This window comes from Simochromis diagramma, unplaced genomic scaffold, assembly GCF_900408965.1.
Source record: "Simochromis diagramma unplaced genomic scaffold, fSimDia1.1 OVJJ01000216.1, whole genome shotgun sequence".
In the NCBI taxonomy this organism is placed as follows: domain Eukaryota; kingdom Metazoa; phylum Chordata; class Actinopteri; order Cichliformes; family Cichlidae; genus Simochromis; species Simochromis diagramma.
Window position 1 is genome coordinate 7792779 of NW_024386883.1, and position 21012 is coordinate 7813790.

At 40.9% G+C, this 21012-nt stretch overlaps 2 protein-coding genes and 4 non-coding genes across 8 annotated transcripts; 1 reads left to right on the top strand and 5 right to left on the bottom strand.

The window, feature by feature from the left end:
- Nucleotides 1-2286: 2286 nt before the first annotated feature.
- trnad-guc lies at nucleotides 2287-2358 on the bottom strand. The gene has a single exon. It is a non-coding gene; the product is annotated as a tRNA-Asp (tRNA).
- Nucleotides 2359-2898: 540 nt separating this feature from the next.
- On the bottom strand, nucleotides 2899-2970 carry trnad-guc. The gene has a single exon. It is a non-coding gene; the product is annotated as a tRNA-Asp (tRNA).
- Nucleotides 2971-3552: 582 nt separating this feature from the next.
- Nucleotides 3553-3624, bottom strand: trnad-guc. Its single transcript has one exon. It is a non-coding gene; the product is annotated as a tRNA-Asp (tRNA).
- Nucleotides 3625-7416: 3792 nt separating this feature from the next.
- On the bottom strand, nucleotides 7417-7488 carry trnad-guc. Its single transcript has one exon. It is a non-coding gene; the product is annotated as a tRNA-Asp (tRNA).
- Nucleotides 7489-9143: 1655 nt separating this feature from the next.
- On the bottom strand, nucleotides 9144-13670 carry bod1 (biorientation of chromosomes in cell division 1). 2 transcript variants are annotated; one of them, XM_040032066.1, is made up of 4 exons: nucleotides 13354-13670; nucleotides 13016-13140; nucleotides 10047-10261; nucleotides 9144-9967 (listed from the first exon to the last, which is right to left on the bottom strand). In XM_040032066.1, exons 1-3 carry the CDS (start codon nucleotides 13501-13503, stop codon nucleotides 10048-10050), a joined length of 489 nt encoding a protein of 162 aa, XP_039888000.1. In that variant the 5' UTR covers nucleotides 13504-13670; the 3' UTR covers nucleotides 9144-9967; nucleotide 10047. The 2 variants fall into 2 exon arrangements, with proteins under 2 accessions (XP_039888000.1, XP_039888001.1); XM_040032067.1 differs by having other exon boundaries at nucleotides 9144-9988.
- htatsf1 (HIV-1 Tat specific factor 1) lies at nucleotides 13049-18396 on the top strand. 2 transcript variants are annotated; one of them, XM_040032062.1, is made up of 10 exons: nucleotides 13049-13160; nucleotides 14403-14567; nucleotides 14998-15244; nucleotides 15466-15513; nucleotides 15639-15793; nucleotides 16013-16176; nucleotides 16286-16382; nucleotides 16521-16610; nucleotides 16705-16842; nucleotides 17598-18396. In XM_040032062.1, the coding sequence occupies exons 2-10, from the start codon at nucleotides 14403-14405 to the stop codon at nucleotides 17850-17852; spliced, it is 1359 nt and encodes a 452-aa protein (XP_039887996.1). In that variant the 5' UTR covers nucleotides 13049-13160; the 3' UTR covers nucleotides 17853-18396. The 2 variants fall into 2 exon arrangements, with proteins under 2 accessions (XP_039887996.1, XP_039887995.1); XM_040032061.1 differs by lacking the exon at nucleotides 13049-13160 and adding an exon at nucleotides 13783-13974.
- The last annotated feature ends 2616 nt before the right edge of the window (nucleotides 18397-21012 follow it).

Here is a 21012-nt window from a genome sequence, read left to right on the forward strand (position 1 = left end):
GTCCATACAAAGACAGACTCGACGAAAAGACAAAGAAAAGATATGAGGAAAAAATCAAAGGAGTGAAAGGGTCAGACCCTTACGAGCACACAGAGTGGACAAAAGACGTTAGCGTGCTGCCCAACTTTCACCACGCTCATATTTATAATTATACGGTTCTTGGAGTGAGTGCATGCACTCATGAAGTTTTTACTAACTTCAGGTCACTGCAACAAGCCCAGGTACAGTTTACCGACGGATCGGTACAGGACCTTGAAATGCACCGTGTAGAACGAAAGACCATCGTACGAACAAAGGTAAGTTTACCAGTCTCACAAATCGTCGTCATAAATACACATTCGTTAACAGTTTATTAATATAACCTTTGAGCTCAACGGTAATTAATTAGTAGTGGAAATAATTTCTGGTAGCATTACAGAAATGTAGCAGTGACAATAATATTGTATGTTGTAATCGTACTGGACAATTAGTGATACAAAACAACTGTTTTATCCTGTGAATAAAAGTATATGTTTTTGTCAATGTACCATGGTAATAACAGAAGCGAAACGCAATATTGTGTCAGGACAATTCACTATTTATGCACAATAAATAAAGGAGCATAGCGCGACAATTTCTGTTCAGCGCCAGACTTGCTTGTAACCCATATCACCAATTATGTTAAGAAAAATGACGTATTAATTACTACAAAACTCTGACCTTTGTGGGAATGCTTGGAGCAGACTAACCTGTGAGCTCGAGTGTTCTGAGACGTTATATTTGGTATATCCAGACCATCCGTAGGCTCTTACTTCGGAAACATGGCTTAAAAAATTTCTCTTCAACGACGTAATCCGATAAAAAAAAAAACGATCTCTTTACCCGTCGGCTTCCCGTGGCTGTCATGCGACCGGCTATTGCAGTTAATAATACAACAGCTTCTTGACATTTTTTGGGTTTCTTTTTATCGCTGTGTAACTGAGTTCAATTGAAAGCCTGCGTGCGCTAGTACCTCTTGCCACAAGTTCCCAGAATCCTTTGCGGTTTTACCCCTGAATGACGTCACATTTTCAATCTTTATCCTGGTGGGCCGGTCTCTAGTCAAAATGCCCAGGCCGATTTTTTTGTCCCAGTCCAGCCTTGGCTGGAGCTGCAGACAGTTTCTCACTTCTGGTGATAATATTTTTGATTCAGGTATTTTTGCTTGCTAGCTTGAAGCTTATCTACAAAAGCAGTTCAATAAGGAGAGATCATGTGGAAAAACTGAACATGATTTATTGAGATACAGAAATAAATGTAACTGTTTGGCAGTTAAGACTTTAATGACCCATCATAGCAGAAAGAATCCCAGCAGTGACAGGATTTTGCACAACCACCACCCCAGAGTCAACATGCTGATAGTAATGAAGATGAAGATGGAGGCTGGGACAGGGTTCTGAGTGACCACAGTGAGGAGGAGAAAGGAGAGGAGGCGGGCTGCATGGCTGCGGATCTGAAACGCAGAAGCAGAAGAGCAACAGATTTAAAGCATGCTCGGTGAAGGCAGGCAAGAGCATGACTGGAATAAAGTAATGATGTCAGTACTGAGTTTGTGCTGGAAAATGAATAGATATAAACTAGCAGTTTATAGTTTTAGCTTTAGTCTTTGTATTAAAAGTTGGATGTGTGCATAATTGTAGACTATATGTCTGGTATGTATCATCTCAAAACTGTGATGATACAGTTTAGTCTGAGTTATGTACTTTGTGACAGTATAGGTATGTAATGCAGGAAAATTGCTCCACAGGCCATAGCACTATATAATGTAAAATGTTACCCACAATAAGTAAATTGAAAATGGTGTTTAACTTTTGATAATGTAACACAACCTTTGTCCCAACCAGGACTCGAACCCGCGCTCAGACAGTTCAGTGTAAAAAAAAAACAATTTTTTTCCCAATGCCCGAAAAGCTGCCATTTGATTGGCTGTTTCTCCGTTACGCGATGGGCCAACTATATCCACAGTGGGATAGTATTGCCGTTTCCCCGTTTTGATACGTTAAGTTGTGCACGCCTGTAATGTATATCAAGTTTTATGGTAGATGGATTAGTTCTTATATAGCACTTTTCTATTCTACCTGAGCACTGAAAGCGCTGTCCAGGGAGAGTTTTAAAGCTACAGTTTAGAAAAGTTCAGTAACTGTCATGTGTTTGAATATCGTTTAATTCCTGAGTCTGTTCAAGGAAACCCTGAAACATTAAGCAGTTGAGGACGTTCCCAAGGACGTCACAGTCTGACGTTTAACATTGAGAATAAAAAGATGTTGCCTCCCCGTCGGGGAATCGAACCCCGGTCTCCCGCGTGACAGGCGGGGATACTCACCACTATACTAACGAGGAAGGTGTCTTCGGTCTCGTATGTTGGAGTACCAATCGTGACTCAACTATGTCCACAGTCAGATAGCCTGTAATGTAGATCAAGTTTTACGTGCAAATAATAGCGGACAGAGATTATAATGACTAGAAGCCTCAACGCAGAGTTCTCTATCGTCAACGAAAGAGAAAAAAAACCCTTCCAAAACAACCACAATGAACGTATCATGTATAAAGTCGAAACAGCGCCAGAAGACAATAGTGGACAAAAATATATTACATCCGTAGTGGTTTAGGACTCCCATAGAGAAGGAATTGGAAACAGTTTCGGTAAATGGTAGGTGGATTAGTTCTTTTATAGCACTTTTCTATTCTACCTGAGCACTGAAAGCGCTGTCCAGGGAGAGTTTTAAAGCTACAGTTTAGAAAAGTTCAGTAACTGTCATGTGTTTGAATATCGTTTAATTCCTGAGTCTGTTCAAGGAAACCCTGAAACATTAAGCAGTTGAGGACGTTCCCAAGGACGTCACAGTCTGACGTTTAACATTGAGAATAAAAAGATGTTGCCTCCCCGTCGGGGAATCGAACCCCGGTCTCCCGCGTGACAGGCGGGGATACTCACCACTATACTAACGAGGAAGGTGTCTTCGGACTCGTATGTTGCAGTACCGATCGTGACCCAACTATGTCTTCAGTGTGATAGTATCGCTGTTTCCGTCGTTTTGATACGTCAAGTTGTGCACGCCTGTAATGTGTATCAAGTTTTACGTGCAAATAATAGCGGACAGAGATTATAATGACTAGAAGCCTCAACGCAGAGTTCTCTATCGTCAACGAAAGAGAAAAAAAAAACCTTCCAAAACAACCATAATGAACGTATCATGTATAAAGTCGAAACAGCGCCAGAAGACAATAGTGGACAAAAATATATTACATCCGTAGTGGTTTAGGACTCCCATAGAGAAGGAATTGGAAACAGTTTCGGTAAATGGTAGGTGGATTAGTTCTTTTATAGCACTTTTCTATTCTACCTGAGCACTGAAAGCGCTGTCCAGGGAGAGTTTTGAAGCTACAGTTTAGAAAAGAGCAGTAACTGTCATGTGTTTGAATATTGTTTAATTCCTGAGTCTGTTCAAGGAAACCCTGAAACATTAAGCAGTTGAGGACGTTCCCAAGGACGTCACAGTTTGACGTTTAACATTGAGAATAAAAAGATGTTGCCTCCCCGTCGGGGAATCGAACCCCGGTCTCCCGCGTGACAGGCGGGGATACTCACCACTATACTAACGAGGAAGGTGTCTTCGGTCTCGTATGTTGGAGTACCAATCGTGACTCAACTATGTCCACAGTCAGATAGCCTGTAATGTAGATCAAGTTTTACGTGCAAATAATAGACAGTGATTATAGAGAACAGAGATTATAATGACTAGAAGCCTCAACGCAAAGTTCTCTATCGTCAACGAAAGAGACTAAACCTCTTCCAAAACAACCATAATGAACGTATCATGTATAAAGTCGAAACAGCGCCAAAAGACTATAGTGGACAAAAATATATTACATCCGTAGTGGTTTAGGACTCCCATAGAGAAGGAATCAAATCAAATCAAATCAAATCACTTTTATTGTCACATCACATGTGCAGGTACATTGGTACAGCACATGTGAGTGAAATTCTTGTGTGCGAGCTTCACAAGCAACAGAGTTGTGTAAAATACAATAATGTAAACAAGCAAAATACAAGAATGGCTACATCTGAAACTAATAAATATATGTACAATATATAATAGTATATGCATTTCTGGATGTGTATACTAAATATTTTTCTACGTGTGTGTGTGTGTGTGTGTGTGTGTGTGTACACATATTTTACAAATTAAATAGAGTAAACAATAAATAAAATATATAAAAATATACAGCGTTGAGACATGTGCAAAACAGTGGCATTACTGTACAGTATGGAGTGCATAATGTTAAAGTTCCAGTAGTGAAGCTGAGGTGTCTATGACGTGTTCAGCAGTCTGATGGCCTGATGGAAAAAGCTGTCTCTCAGTCTGCTGGTACGGGACCGGATGCTGCAGAACCTCCTTCCTGATGGAAGTAGTCTGAACAGTTTATGGCTGGGGTGACTGGAGTCCTTGATGATCCTCCCCGCTTTCCTCAGGCAGCGCTTCCTGTAGATGTCTTGGAGGGAGGGAAGCTCACCTCCAATTATCCGTTCAGAGCACCGCACTACTCGCTGGAGAGCTTTGCAGTTGTAGGCGGTGCTGTTGCCATACCAGGTGGTGATGCATCCAGTGAGGATGCTCTCAATGGCACAGTGATAGAAGGTCCTGAGGATGCGGGGGCTCATGCCGAATCTTTTCAGTCTCCTGAGAAAGAAGAGGCGCTGCTGCGCCTTCTTCACTGTTTTGTTTGTGTGTACTGACCACGTAAGATCCTCAGCCAGTTGTACACCAAGGAACCGGAAGCTGCTCACTCTCTCCACAGCAGCGCCGTTGATGGTGATGGGGGTGTGTACTTCTCTGCACCTCCGGAAGTCCACTATCAACTCCTTTGTCTTTGCGACGTTGAGGGTGAGATGGTTGTCTTGACACCAGTGGGTCAGGGCGCTGACCTCCTCCCTATAAGCCGTCTCATCACCATTGGTGATAAGACCCACCACTGTAGTGTCGTCCGCAAACTTCACAATGATGTTGGAGTTGTTAGTGGCTGTGCAGTCGTAGGTGTAGAGTGAGTACAGGAGAGGGCTCAGTACACACCCCTGTGGAGCACCAGTGTTCAGTGTGATGGGGGATGAGGTGATGCTGCCCAGTCTGACCACTTGGTGTCTGTCAGACAGGAAGCTAAGGATCCAGCTGCAGAGGGAGCTGCTCAGTCCTAGATCCTGCAGTTTCCTGTCCAGCTTCGAGGGAACGATGGTATTGAATGCTGAGCTGTAATCTACAAATTGGAATTGGAATTGGAAACTGTTTCGGTAAATGGTAGATGGATTAGTTCTTATACAGTGGCGGAGCGGGGTGGCTTACTGGGCTTAAGCCCGGGTTGTTTTTTCAGAAGCCCGGGGTCTTTTGGAGTGTATTTTTTTCATAGTTAGATGCCTGGCTGACAAAACAAAAACTACACACAATATTTGAAGCACTGCGAGTGCGCTGTTGGAGAAGCGCAGCCAGGCAGACAGAGGAGAACAGAAGTTTGACCAGGTACCAAGGCAAATCATTCGTACTGTACAAATAATGTAAATATGACGGTGTATCACAAAAGATTGATGTCAAACAGATCACTTGACCCATATTACATTACTTGCTCTTCGAGTGAATCAACAAATGGTGAAATGAAAAGCCGAACAACAACAACGCTGTTTCTTTAGAGAGTCTTAGCTTACATGTGTGTTTATTTCATATTTTCAGTTGTTATCTTCCATGACTAAATAAATCGGTTTCAGTAATGTACTGATATACAAGAATGGACATAAGGGGCTTCTTTCAACTCTGGTAAATGTTATTTTATATATTATCCTTTGTATGTTGTTCAGTATATTTCTATGCAAAACAAGAGGAATTTCAATACACAGCAGTATATTTACAGTTTAAACCAGATATTTACATACACTTTATGGAAAACGCAAGAAATTTTTTTTACTGTGCAACATCAATTTAGAGTAAACTTGTTTTGTTTTGGATAAATAAATATTGAAATATCTTTTGAATTAGTTAAATGTCAGAATAAAGAGAGACAGAGCTGTCTATTTTTTATCACTTTCATCAAATTTAGGAGCACATATACACTAAGTTTATTGTTAATTAATAAGAAACTCCAGACGATTCCATTCTGAGCTGAAGAAGCTTCTGATAGGTTAGTAGAGCCCATGTGAGTAAATTGGTGGCACACCTGTGGATGCATATAAGGCAAAACACAGAGCCTGTTTCTTTAAAATGGGAAAATCAAGAGATGTCAACCAAAACACCAGGAAAAGAACTGCGGAGCTCCATAAGTGTGGCTCAGTTTTGAATACAATTTGGTGCCATTTACAATTAAGAAATACAGATAGTTTCTCTCTTTACTCTTAAAGTTAACAAATATGTTTTTTATATTTATCAATCTAAAAAAATAAACATTTAGTCTGATTTGATGTTACAATTAAAAAAGTGTTTGTGTTTTTATCTGAAGAGTATGTAAATATCTGGTTTTAACTGTATATTTGATGATGTTGGTGTTTGGTTTGATTGTCAGCACAAAGAGGGAGGGAGAGGAACAGAGAGGGAGAAGGAGAATGATTCTCCAAAAGTTGATTCTGTTCATCTGGACGTTACGTTTTGTGGGAGAAACGTTTCGTCACTCATCCAAGTGACTTCTTCAGTCTCAGCTGACTGCAGGTTTTCCCAAATCTTATAAACAGTACATTTGCATAATGACTTAAACCAGCCCACTGAGGGAACAATGGGCTGGGAGGTCAGTTCCTTAATCATAATTATGCAAAAGATGAGAATTTGCATAATTATGATTAAGGAATCTAGTTCTGATTCTGGTTCTGTCTTGGTTAAATCCTAAGTAGTCCTGATTTTGAACTGTTATAGTCCTGTTTTAATTCCGGATCAGTTCTGGGTCTGGTTGAATTGGGGTTTAGTCCTCGTGTCTTGATACAGCCCTGATTTTGTTCTGCCTTGCTGCTTAATTAAAAAAAATAGTTTAAGGTGTCCTGCATATGTGGTATATGTTTTTCCCTATATGAAGTCATTCTTTTTTGAACAAAACCCAAAACAGAGCCTATTAATCTTTCAGTCATTTCTAACCCCCCCTCCCAAATCCCACATGCATACTACCCTTTAGGGCTAAGACCCGGGTGTATCAAATGTCTGCCTCCGCCTCTGTTCTTATGTAGCACTTTTCTATTCTACCTGAGCACTGAAAGCGCTGTCCAGGGAGAGTTTTAAAGCTACAGTTTAGAAAAGTTCAGTAACTGTCATGTGTTTGAATATAGTTTAATTCCTGAGTCTGTTCAAGGAAACCCTGAAACATTAAGCAGTTGAGGACGTTCCCAAGGACGTCACAGTCTGACGTTTAACATTGAGAATGAAAAGATGTTGCCTCCCCGTCGGGGAATCGAACCCCGGTCTCCCGCGTGACAGGCGGGGATACTCACCACTATACTAACGAGGAAGGTGTCTTCGGTCTCGTATGTTGCAGTACCGATCGTGACCCAACTATGTCTTCAGTGTGATAGTATCGCTGTTTCCCTCGTTTTGATACGTCAAGTTGTGCACGCCTGTAATGTGTATCAAGTTTTACGTGCAAATAATAGCGGACAGAGATTATAATGACTAGAATCCTCAACGCAAAGTTCTCTATCGTCAACGAAAGAGACAAAACCTCTTCCAAAACAACCATAATGAACGTATCATGTATAAAGTTGAAACAGCGCCAGAAGACAATAGTGGACAAAAATATATTACATCCGTAGTGGTTTAGGACTCCCATAGAGAAGGAATTGGAAACAGTTTCGGTAAATCGTAGATGGACTAGTTTTTATATAGCACTTTTCTATTCTACCTGAGGCTACACTTTAGACAAGTTCAGTAACTGTCATGTGTTTGAATATTGTTTAATTCCTGAGTCTGTTCAAGGAAACCCTGAAACATTAAAGTGGTTAAGGACCTTCCCAAGGATGTAATTGCAAGGAGGTATTTCTGTAGTCTATTGATACTAGATAGTGGAAAAGGGGTGGGATTAAATAAGTTTATGCTTCTTCCTGCTCCTTTTTGAACGTGAACGTTATTTGGAGTTGTGGTTGCTCGTTTTCCTTTTGTTTTGCTTTGTTCATTTGTCTCTTTTAATTCTATTTTGTTGTACTTTTTCAACATGTTCAAAATAAAGATTTAATCAATCAATCAATGTCACAGTCTGACTTTTAACATTATGAATGAAAACGTATTGCCTCCCCGTCAGGGAATCGAACCCCAGTTTCCCGCGTGACAGGCGGGGATACTCACCACCAAACATGACTGTATAAATTTGCAACAGCGCCAGAAGACTATAGTGGACAAAGAATATATTACATTCGTAGTGGTTTAGGACTCCCATAGAGAATGAATTGGAAAGTTCGGGACCGTTTAGGTACATGGTAGATGGAAGATGGACACGTTCTTATTAGGGGTGTGTTTAAATAATCGATTTTCCCATTTAAATCAATTTTAGCTTGAATAACGCCATATCGATTCATTGAATCCTGAATCTATTTTTCCAGAAACGCCAGAACATACACAGACACACCTTCAGTGCTGAAAGCCTACAGCACACAGATTCTGAAGCTGCAGGTTTTGTCACTCTCCAACCAAAATTCACTGAACAAACAGCAAAAGAAGATCAAAACTACGCTTCAGGTTTGATAAACATCGTTTAATTAATTAATTCCCTTTTATTTTTGCTGATTTGCTTCCACCACTATCGCACTTCCTGCATTGCTCTTTCTCTCTCTCTCTTCAAGAACAGTTTCCCCATCTCAAATCTGTTTTCTGTATTATTCGCTTGCTTATTATGCATCAGTCTACCGTTGTGTGCAGTGCTCTCCCGCTGTTTTTTTTTTTTTTTTTTTTTTTAATGACCTCGGACAAGAACGCATCATTTTTACTGTTCAACACTGGAAAAATTTAAACTTTTTAAAATATGCCAAATTGCAAAACGCTTACCTGTGTCTGTAATAAAACATCTTTGACTTTGCTCTGCTTCACTTCAGCAGCATCAGGTAATGATCATATTGAGCGAAATGCTGCGTCAGACAGCTTCTTTTATGTTAGACTTAACAAAGAAAACTAATAAACACCATACACCAGCTTTCTTTACACAGAAATTGCTGCAGAGGTTTCCATCATTAAAAAGCGTTACTGTCATTTCCTCTCTGTTAACTGTATTGCCATCTCCTTTAAAGACAAACTGATAAAAATATGGTGTATCCACTGATGAAAGCTTAGCAACTAAGAGGAGGTAGAGAAAGACAAAGAGGGACATGGTGGCAGTTGTTTTTAATGTAAGCACATGAGATGGACAAACTTCATATTAAGCACACACACACCAAAGAAAAATCTGACATGATGAAATGAAAAATTATGGCCTGTAAACATGAAACAAATTCATTCATTGCATTGTTCTTCAGTAATTTAATTTTTTTTCCCCTCAGTCTATCAAAAATGAGTGGAGACAGTGTGCAAGCATAAAAAATAAAAATAAAAAAGTAACAGGAAACATAATTACTGGAAAATGTCTATATCATAGGCATAAACAGAGTGAGTGAACAATTGGCTCTGTATTTAAAAAAAATATAGAATTGCTAAAAAAAAAAAAAAAAAAAAAAAAAGTAATGCACATTGGAAAAAAACCCAAACAAACAAAACAAGCCAGTACCGAAAAAAAATTAACAATCCACACTCAAACGACGACAGTGCACCACTCAGCGTTGTAGCCCTTCTCCCGCAGCAGCCTCACGCAGGAGCAATGACACACTCCTGACTAATCCATTGACCTGGAGGCACAAAACAGCCTCCTCTTTCCTCCTCTTCATCGTCCACCCGTCCGATGCTGCACCTTTCCAAAGGTTAATGCAGCCATACACAATGTGCAGACCACTAGAGACCAGCATGTGTGCCTGTATCGAGAGAGAGAGAGACTACTCATTTTTGAGCTGCTGTCGACCTTACGCTGTGCTTTGGGTTTTAAACACACACCTCAGGGGGTTTTGGGGCCAGAGGCAGACGGAGCCTCTTGTGGTTCTGTCTGTTCAGATGGAGCAGAGTTCAAACTTGAGGTGCTTTCCTCCTTCCTGTCCCCTGACAGAAAGTCGTGGATGGCTGTTTCTATGTGCGGTCGGAAAGTGTGGTTCATCTTGGGGTCCACGACCTGAGTTATGATCCTGTCCACACCAGACTCCAGCATGCCCGATCTTAAAATACATAAATAAATTATGGCTGAGTGCATGGTCGTGCAAAAGTCTTCAGTCACTTCCTCATTTCTTTATATTTTGCTAGGAAAATGGGAAATAGATACACCAATTTATTGAAGCATGTGTAAACATAAACTGAAATACAATGTTTAACACAAAAACCCAAAAAGTGAGTACTTCAAAAACAGATCATTTCTTTATTTTATATATAACCTGTTCACTACAGTCTTTTTACTAATTTACGTAAAGAAATTAGATGTAAAAAACCCCAAAATCCAACATGTGAGTGTGCACTGCAGTAGTGCTGTCGTGGAAGGAAAGCTCAGGTTTGCACAGTCTGCATTTAACTTTATTTGTTTTATTCATCCTGTTTTGTGGTTGGCGCTACGTTCTTCTTCATTAATATTGAGCGCAGTCTTGGCAGACGATATAGGCGATAAGCCCTCATACCTCCCTGTAGTGTGTTGCAGTTACAAAAACACATTTATGTGGTTTTAGTGTATGACACGTCAACAATGAAATTCCACATCAACTAATTTTTATAGGTGACATCGTCAATTGTGTTAATTAACCCTATTATCAGGCAGACAACTGAAGATCAATGCTGTTCATGTGCTGTAGATAGTTTTTAACCCTTGTATGGTGTTCGGGTCTGTGAGACCCGTTTTCAGTTTTGTTCAAAAGAAAAATTCAACAATTAATTATTTTTCCAACCTGAAATTCATTGGCTTTGGCTTATTTTCTGTGAAGAACATAAATCCGAACTAATTTTCAATGACCTCATACTGTACCTCCCCCCACGCATTTACATTACATACAAGGTGTTCGGGTCCACTGGACCCAGGTCTAATAAAAGTGTTGAAAGTGTAGGTCCTGTGTTCCCACGCTCTGTCTTCCTCCTTTCTGGTGCTGCTGATGGTGTTTTCTTCCCCTCCTGCTCCCGCACAAAGTTGCAACATTGTTGAAAATTCAACTATCGACACCGTCTGCTCTTACATTCCCACACATTTTACCCTCTTTCTTGAGGGATCCAAATTTTATTTTCTCATACCCTGTCCCTCCTGCAAATTAGGGACATGCTATAAATAAGACTTTGCCAGTGTGGTTCTTTATCACAACTGATCAAGATGGCAAAAGATTATCTACTGCGAGGGCCATCCGATTGATTTTGGAAGAGAGAGGGGCTTCGGATGATGATGTTGACAAAGAGGTTTCAGAATATTTCACATTTCTGAAAATTCAGTCTGACAGTGACTTTGAAGAAGAGGATGAGGTTTAGCACCATTTAGTAACAAAACGAAGACGAGTACCCCATCTGCAGTCAGCTCCAGGACCAGAACAAGCCCACCAGACAGCAAGTGAAGAAATATGGATGTCAGTAAATGGTGAAATTGAATGGTCTTCTTGCCCAAGAAATGAGCCACCCTGCAGAGCTGTTACTGTGATAAGCCAGGGCCAACACGGCTGACAGGTACTCATGTGCAGGACATCAAGTCTTCATTTGAGCTTTTCATCCCAGATTCCATCCAGAAAATTATTCTGGATTGCAGTAATCTAGAAGGAGAGAGGTGGAAGGAGATGGACCAAATTCATCTAAGAACCCCAAAGGCCTACTTTGAGGTTCTTATCCTTGCAGGAGTTTTCAGGTCCAAAGGGGAATCCACAGAATCCCTGTGGGATGCAGAAACCGGTAAGAACCTTTCCGTGCATCAATGTCTCTGGAAAACTTCCACAAAATTTCCAGGATTATCCGTTTTGATAACCAAGATGACAGACCAGCTCGACGGCAGAGAGACAAGCTAGCTGCCATCAGGACAGTGTGGGATAAGTGTGTTCACCACCTCCCCCTGTTTTACAACCCTGGGCCTAATGTCACTATTGATGAGCAGCTGATCACATTTAGTTGTGAAACTTATTGCTTCACGTGTAAATGTGTTGTGTCTTTCCACTCACTCCACTTGATTTTAACTGATTTAGTTTTTTAATAACATTTTATAAAAAAACAACAAAAAAAAAAACAACCAAGAAGCACATTAATTCATAAATGTGATCTAACAAAGGTAAAGGGAAAAATTAACCATGTTTGCTGTTCATATGGCTTGTAATTGGGATGAAGTAAACATCTGTTGAGTAATTTAACATGAAATTGTTTGATAGTGTTAATTTGGAAAGCCAAAACTCTGGCGGGTCCACCAGACCCATGAACACTGGCTGAGTAACAAAAATATGAACACCACACAAGGGTTAAGGCTTGCAACTCATTCAGTGTCCTCATATTTTTAAGGACACACTGCACACCATGCTGAGCTACACCAATTTTTCAGCTAATGACTGTTTGGCAGTCAGCTTGTTGGTGCAAAAATACCATTTTATGTCTGTCAAACTGCATTATCTTTGGCATTTTTCATAGATTGAACTAAAGAAACCGGAACAGATGGTATGCCAAAAGATACCGTTTTTGTCTGTTACGTGTCAACAAGAAAGATTCATTCCTTGAGTTAGGTGCCCATTTTTTTCCTTGAAGGATTCATAAGCCAGTGTTACATGGCTTAACAAACAAAACAATAGTCAGGTACAAAGGCTGGACTAAAAACGAGTGAAAAAGCAGCAAATGTTCAAAGAAAAACTTTGAAAGACCTTCTGAAAGCCTGCAGAACTATTGGTAAACGAAAAAAAGCTCCTTGGAAGCTCACATGTGTAGTACATTCTAAACAGGAGCTGAAAGGTTGCAAAAAGCTCAAAGGAAACACTCACTGAACAACGCTTTGCCTCAGTCCGTTCCTCATCTGGTTCTTGTTGATGGACGGGTTCCAATTCTGCGTGCTCAGGTGCGATGTGACGAAGTTGTCCACTTTCTGTCGCAGGTTCTGATAGGCCGGCTGACAACAACAACAGCGCGGTAAATATGCAGCAATATCGCACACTAAGTAACGGAGTACACTGTGCGTTGAAAGTATACTGTAGTATACTGTAGCCAGCTAAAAAGACACTCGGATAGATTTAGGACAGTTAAAGTGGCACTGACACGGATAACTTTGTTTGTGTCAGGTTAGCTAAAGTTAAACACAAACAAAGCAGAGTTAGTAGATTACCTTTGTATCGACGTCGGCTAAACAGTCCCGACGGAACTCATCAAAAAGACCCCGGTTTTTCAGATGCTCCACAATCATCCCGATGAGCTGCGGGTCTCCCGGTGGGAGGTTGGCCGGATTGACGTTAACATTACCGCTTCCCTCGGCCATGCCAAACCCAGGAGACTATTTTATTACTTACCTGTTAGCTGCATTGAACTAGCCAACCACTTAACTATCCACACTAGTTATTCTACAAGACGTACGTTCGATTCATTACCCTCGAACAAACGGCGGGCAAAGTGATCGTTAGTCTTGCTGAACAGCAGACGCTCTTTTAAAAAAGGTAGAAGCAGAAGTGCAAATCGAATGCCCCCTTTTCCCCCCCTTCTCTTCCACGCATGCGCACAAGTGGCATAACCTCGGATGTACTTCGTTTTAGTGCCGTTGTTACTAACTGAGGGTAAATCAAAACGTTAGCGGGCTGCGCTGAAACGTTCATTTAGAAATAAAAAAAAGAATAATTCAAAACACATTCAAAGCACAAAGCTGGTTCTGTGGCGGGGGTCTGACTAAGATAATCTGCACCGTTAACTTTCGCACCAGCCAGAGCTCACTGTGCCTGGACTATCGCTGTGAAAGGTAACGCTAGCCATGCTGGCTAACATCAACACACTTAATCTAAGTGTTAATCACGGACATAAAAATATAGCAGAGGTGAATGACCGAATTAACCTGATATTAACTCAGATACAGCCCCCTTTTGAAGACGGGCTGTAGGTTTTAGCTCACATTGAGTCCAGCTGTCGGTTGTTATCCTTGACATTGTGAAGGATTAAAGCAGCTGGCTGACATTTTCGGCAGTTACAGTATAGTAACAATGATGGTACTCATATGTGATTAGTTGGCTAGTGGCAGTTAGATGGGTGAGTAATATCCAGATCATGAACCTGTGCAAGACTCCAGAGCAGGATATTAAATCCAGGCTATTTCGGTGTGATAAAGTTGTCATACAGTGTCTCTCTATATGTCTGAACATGGTAATCTAATGTGTCACTTTCTTGTCGTAGATGAGTGGCGAATCAGATCCCAACAAAGAGTTTATGGAGCAGCTGCGCCTGCAAGAGCTCTATGGTCAGAGAAAGGAAGATGGCTCAGACCCATACACCTACACCGATCCAGAGGATGGGACTGTGTATGACTGGGATCATGAAAAGAAGGCCTGGTTTCCCAAAGTACGAGCTTTCTTTGACTCTCAGCTTTTCTTTCTTAAGCTTTTTTTTAGTCTACATTGAATTGAAGCAGCTTTACCTTATAAATACAGTCAAAAACTTGCTGTTGCTCTTGGGATCATTTTCCTGTTGCATGACCCCATTCTGGCCATGCTTCAGCTGTTGGAGAGATGTTAGTACAGTACAGGGTATTGCACTGACCTGTGGAGTGTTGGTATTTGATACAGCAACTATATTGTTATAGTTTTCTTACTTGGCTATTGGAAGTGTGTAGTTTTCTTTTTTATATAGCATAAAAGCGCTGACTAGTAAAATTAAAGTGAAAAAACAAAGTTATCATTTATTTTATGATAACAGCTTTTATTAGATGTGTCAAAATTGGTCAGAGTTGATTTCTGTGTTAATATTAAGTAGGTTTGATTTGTTCCTCTAGATAACAGAGGACTTCATGGCAGCCTACCAGGCCAACTATGGCTTCACTGAGAAATCGGCTCCGGATGGAAAGAACGCTTCCCTGACCAGCACCAACCCAGCAGCACCCGGGCCTGACAGCAAACCACCACAAAAACCAACAGAAAAGGAGAAACCAGAAGATCCCGCCCCAAACTCGGCCTCAGAGCAGCATGAGACGCCAGGCAAAGAAACCAAACAGAAAGGGGAGAAGAGGAAAGCTGAGCAAGGTAAACTGACATCCAATCACACACACACACACACACACACACACACACACACACACACACACACACACACACACACACACACACACAGAAATATAAATCTAATAAGAAATTGTGCTGCTGTTATTATGTTAATTTACTAACTGTATTTATACAGTTATGTGCAATTTTTAAGTTGTAAGTGGAATGTCGCTTTTGATCAGTTTCCCTTTTTCTGCCCGTAGGATGGTTTGATATTGATGAAAGTAAAAACACGAATGTCTACGTGTCAGGTTAGTATCACCTACATATCCTTCTTCTGAATGCCAAGAAGCTGGCGTCCCATAAAGTACCTGACTCTGTTTATCACGTGGCGCTCTCTTGCTCTAATCTTTCTCTCCTGGTCTCTTCTTCTCAGGCCTGCCTCCTGACATCAGCTCCGAGGAGTTTGCCGAGCTGATGTCAAAGTGTGGGATTGTAATGAGGGACCCCATCACCGAAGAGTACAAAGTCAAACTTTACAAAGACAAAGAAGGAAATCTGAAGGGAGATGGTCTTTGCTGCTATCTAAAGGTTAGTCTGTCCTGCTCGGTCAATGCCCCAGACACGCACCATAACTGTGCAAATGTTGTCACTTAATATTGGCAATATTGGCCGTAGAGGGTGCCATAGAATACGTGGAGCAACAACGTTATTTGTAGTCCTCTTGTTGAGTGGATAGACAAATCTCCTGCTCTTGCTTTCTTTACTCTGGTCAAATGACTGTGTGTACTTGTTTGTGGTTCTCTGCAGAAGGAGTCTGTGGATCTGGCTATACGCCTGATTGATGAGTCAGAGGTCCGAGGTTATAAACTGCATGTGGAAGCAGCACGATTTGAGCTGAAGGGGCAGTATGACGCCAGCAAAAAGAAGAAGAAAAGCAAAGATTATAAGAAGAAGCTACAGCAGCAGCAGAAGTAAATTCTGTTTTCTTTTCTTATCTGTTTATTTCTGTGTAGCAGGAATGAACTCCTCAGTAGAAGCACTACTGGCCCCTGTTTCTTTATTCTTTGTTTTGTTTTGTAGACAGTTGGATTGGAGGCCAGAGAAAAAAGGAGACGCGAGGAAGAGGCATGAAAAAGTTGTCATCATCAGGAATATGTTCCATCCCAGTGACTTTGAGGTGTGAGAGGAACACGTGTATACACACACACACACACACACACACACACACACACACACACACACACACACACACACACACACACACACACACACACACACACACAGCATTGTGCATTAATCTCTTTGCTCTCTGTAGGAGGACCCACTGGTGCTGAATGAGTATCGTGAGGATCTGCGGAGTGAGTGTGAGAAGTTTGGGGAAGTTAAGAAGGTCATCCTCTTTGATGTGAGTTTGATTTCTGTATTTTGAAGGTCGTGGTAGGAAATTAGTTAATAAAAAGTTGAGATGAAGTGGATGTGTGGCTGTATTTGTGCTGCAGAGACACCCGGACGGCGTGGCATCAGTTGCTTTTAAGGAGCCTGAGGAAGCTGATGCTTGTATTCTGTCGTTCAACGGGCGCTGGTTTGGAGGAAGGCAGCTATCTGCTCAGCTTTGGGATGGAACAACAGACTATCAGGTAAATAAAGACAACAGAAATATTGAGGTTTTGGGGGTCTTGGTGATTCACAGTCAAAAGTAGTAATACCTAGCCTGTCATATAATTAGCTCCCTGACAAGTTGGAGTAAGTTTCACAATTTCTAAGTGACGTTTTGGTTCCTGCATGAAATGAAATCTGCGAAAGTTTTAATTGTTCCAAGGGACAGATTTCAGAGTCTGCTTCGTTTTCTGTGCTTCTGTTTGCAGTTAAAGCTTTACTTGGTTGTTCTTTCACTTTCATTTATCAGTTAAAGGAGATCCACTGAGCTTTTCTGACAGCTGTAATTGTCTTTAGCATTCTGTTGTACAGTTCAACATGTGCTTTGTGCCTGAAAGTTAGTACATCTTTTTTTTTTTTTTTTTTACTGTAGTTCATGTACATTATTGTCACTTTTTTGGGTGCTAGCAGCACTTTATTGCATGAGGTGCTGATTAAATTTTAGGGAACATATTTATTTTATTTTAAATGTATTTTTTTAAAAGAATGTTTTGTAATTGTCCTGTTTCATGACCCAGTTTAAGGCCAGATTTAACTATCAGACAGATAGCCTGACATGTATCTCTAGAATAATTTGGTACACAGAGGAGTTCATGGTAGACTCAGTGATTGCACGGTGTCCCATTTGGTATTTATTTAAGTAAAACAGGTTATATTTGAATTATTTTGATACATTAGACTGCCTTAGACTCTACACGTGGTAATATCTCTCGCCTTTCATGATCTGTACATGCAGGTAGAAGAGACGACACGCGAGCGAGAGGAGCGGCTGAAGGGTTGGTCACAGTTTTTGGAGGGTGGAGAAGGAGAACAGCAGAAGGACTCCAAACCTGCAGAGAGCAGCACAGCGACAGAACCTAGCGAGCCCTCCAGCACCACTGAGCCAGAGCAGCAACCCAAATCAGAACCGCAGTCCTCAGAGGAGCAACAGGAGGAGGAAGTGGACTCCACTGACAGCAGCCTAGCAGGAAGTGAGGATGAGGAAGCTTAGATACTCTCATCCTCCTTTTATGGCCCTGTGTCAACCAACTAGGATGTCCTGCTTAAAGTGAACTTTGGGAAAACTTCCTGTTGAGAAAGGGAGGAGGAATTTGGATAGTTTAAGCTGTTTTGTAATGTAGAAAATAAAACTAATTTTCTCTAACCTATTTTCATCATTGTGGTTCACCCTGTAATTAGACATGCACTCAACCAGCTTGCTACACCTTACAGCGCTCCCATAATTCAGTGCAGTTTGCTGACACTATGCATTATGCTGACAAAGCTAAATATTAATGACAAAACACAAGAGAGACTGAAACTTTGTTGGATATGAATGTGTTTGGCTTCATTATGTTTTTCATTTTATTTCACATTTGCTTTGTTTCGTTCTATAATCACTGACAATTTTCCGAGCAGCATTGGAACATAAAATAATCACATGATGGAAATGTGAGATTGCAAAGGGAGAAACAATCAGCGTTTGCACACACTGCAAAAATCATTGAGCAACAGTTGTAAAGAAAAAACATAAAAATGGCATAAAAATTGAAAAACGGGACTCCTTGTACATTTATTTTACTCAGCCGCTTGGTGCAAATTGTAAGGTGTATTTATATTCAGCATATTGCCAAATCTTCACTACAGCTGGCTACTAAAGACATATTTACACTATAAACAACAAAAAGATGATTGCTGGTTCTAAAAAATAGTTTTATTAAAGTGATTTTCAAAGACTGAACATTACTCGGAACATCAACGGCCTTAATATGAGAGGAATCTTAAAACAAGAACCAGTTTGTGAAGACAACGATGGTGGGACATCTGCTCACCTGCCTCTGTTTAAGAGTCTGATCTGTACTGCTGTGTCTATTTAGTTTGAGACATCTTTGTGAAGACAGGGAGGAGAGTCACAGTTAAAACCAGATAAAGGTAGATGCACTGACAAGTGTTACAGGAGACACTCATGTCAGAAAGATAGCAGCGATAGATGGGAAGGTTTACGAGATGGTAATGAAGACCTGCTGTGATCTATGGTTTGGTAACGGTGGCACTAATTAAAAGTGACCGGGATGGACATTATTATATCATTGGTGCATTTCAAGTTGAGTGTTTTGGAGGCAAGGTGGTTTGGACATGTGCAGAGGAGGCATGAGGAAGGATCGTTGATGTATTGGACAAAGGGTGTTGAAGATGGAGCTGCCAGGGAGGAGGAAAAGAGGGAGAGCTCAGAGGAGGTTCATGGATGTAGGAGGACATGGAGAAGGTTAGTGTGACAGAGGAGGATGCTAGGGATAGAGTGGGATGGAGGCCACTGTGGCAACTTCTCAAGGGACAGAAGACAGAGATCAAACCGGAGACATGCTACATGGAAAAATGGCTCTGGAGGATTTCCCGACATGTGAGAAGCAAAGGAAGAGCTGCAGAAACATTACGAAAACACAGAAGAAATGTGGCTCACCAAGTAGAAAGAGTGGATAAAAAAGGAGTCCAAGCTGGAGGATGAAACCAAACTCCTGTTACAAAATGCTAAACTATGTCACGTCAGCTGATTTCAGAAGCTGGCCTTAAAAAGTGACAGAGAAAAAGGGCAAAATGAAAAAGGAGAGAGGTTCTTCTGCTCTTTTGCTTTCTCCTCAGCCCCATCAATCATTTTAACGCTCCAACTTTTTCTTTTTCGCCACTCTGCCACTTTCCACATGCCCCACTTCCTGTCCATCCTTCCTCCTCTCGTACTCCACCAACCTACGCTCCAGTCCTCTCCTCAGACTTCTTACCCCTTCACCTCTCCTCCCATCATTTAGTAAACTGTTAATATTACAAGTCAATATGTAAAAGGCATTAATCAGTTAGGACCAGAAGGGTTCACCTTGTACAGGCTATCACAGGGCGTGTGTCTAGTCTATTTATTTACTGCAGCTACTTTCCCTGCAGTAAAAAAATTAAATAAAAAGATACTCCCTCCAGTGATGAAAGTCTAGTACAGCATCAGTCTAATAATACAAGGCTTGTGGTAGTTTCCGTCTTCAATCACAGGCTACATAACAAACATGCATTTGACGTAGATCATCTCTGGCAAACTGTGGCCGCTTTAAATCTTTAAGAATGCAAACTATATTTGTTTAAAGGCACCATCAGCAGTTTGGGAACACACAGGATTATTTAGAGGGAATCATGTGTTTGCTAAGTATTTGCATTGCAGTTACATGTTGTGCACAATATGTTAAACCAAATGTTTCCATTTCCCCCTGTTTTTTAAATTCTTTTTCAGCCCTGAATCACTGTGAAGGTTTTACATATGCCTCGTGTGAAAACCAAACTTTATGCATGGATTTATTAACAGCAACGAGGACAGCATCATACAAACATATTCGTTGTTCTCATCATTTAATCATGGTTAGTGTAGAACGTTTGCGTGCTACTTTGCCTCACCACTAGATGGCACTGTAACCCTGTCGTCGCCTCTGTTAGCGGACTAACCTCATTTATCGTTGCTCTCTCTCAGTTATGTCACGGTGAAACAAAAACAGCGCTGCTTCTTTAAAGAAGAGATTTAAAGTTTTGTAAACAGAAACTATTTCCACTGTTTCAAATCTGGCATGTAAAATTTTATGTCGGGACTGTAAATCCACTGTGAGACTTACTAAATATGGCTCTCAGACACTGGTAGTAAATACTGTACACGAGTAAAGCTTTGAGGTAGTTTGTTGTAATTATGCACTCACATACAGCTACTTCATTAGGTACAACTGTTCACTTGCTCATAAATATCTAACAAGCCAATTACACTGCAATGCATTTAGGCATGTAGACTACTGAAGTTCAAATGGGAAAGAAAGGTGATGAAGAAGACCCTCTCACCTCCTTAGACCTTGGAGCACATAGGCTGTAGTTCCACTCCTGTCAGCTAAGAACAGGAAACTGAGGCCACAGTTCACACAGTTTCACCAAAACAGGACAAAAGAAGACTGGAAAAATCAAAGCTGATGAGTCACAATTTGGCATAAAAACATGAAAGCATGCATATATCCTGCCTTTTATCAGCGTCTCAAGCTGGTGCTAGTGTAACAGTGCACTTGGTACACTTCACACCCCTTTGTAACAACTGAACATTGTTTAAACACTGAAGCTTACTTGAATATTGGTGCTGACCATCCCCATCGTACTTCACA

Coding starts and splice junctions, on each gene's coding strand:
- bod1 (XM_040032066.1), bottom strand. CDS start 13,503: ATGGCCGAGGGAAGCGGTAATGTTAACGTCAATCCGGCCAACCTCCCA. Junction 13,141..13,353: donor TAGCCGACGTCGATACAAAG/GTAATCTACTAA, acceptor TGTTGTTGTCAG/CCGGCCTATCAGAACCTGCG. Junction 10,262..13,015: donor CTGAGGCAAAGCGTTGTTCA/GTGAGTGTTTCC, acceptor ATGTATTTTAAG/ATCGGGCATGCTGGAGTCTG.
- htatsf1 (XM_040032062.1), top strand. CDS start 14,403: ATGAGTGGCGAATCAGATCCCAACAAAGAGTTTATGGAGCAGCTGCGC. Junction 16,383..16,520: donor TCCATCCCAGTGACTTTGAG/GTGTGAGAGGAA, acceptor TGCTCTCTGTAG/GAGGACCCACTGGTGCTGAA. Junction 16,843..17,597: donor ATGGAACAACAGACTATCAG/GTAAATAAAGAC, acceptor CTGTACATGCAG/GTAGAAGAGACGACACGCGA.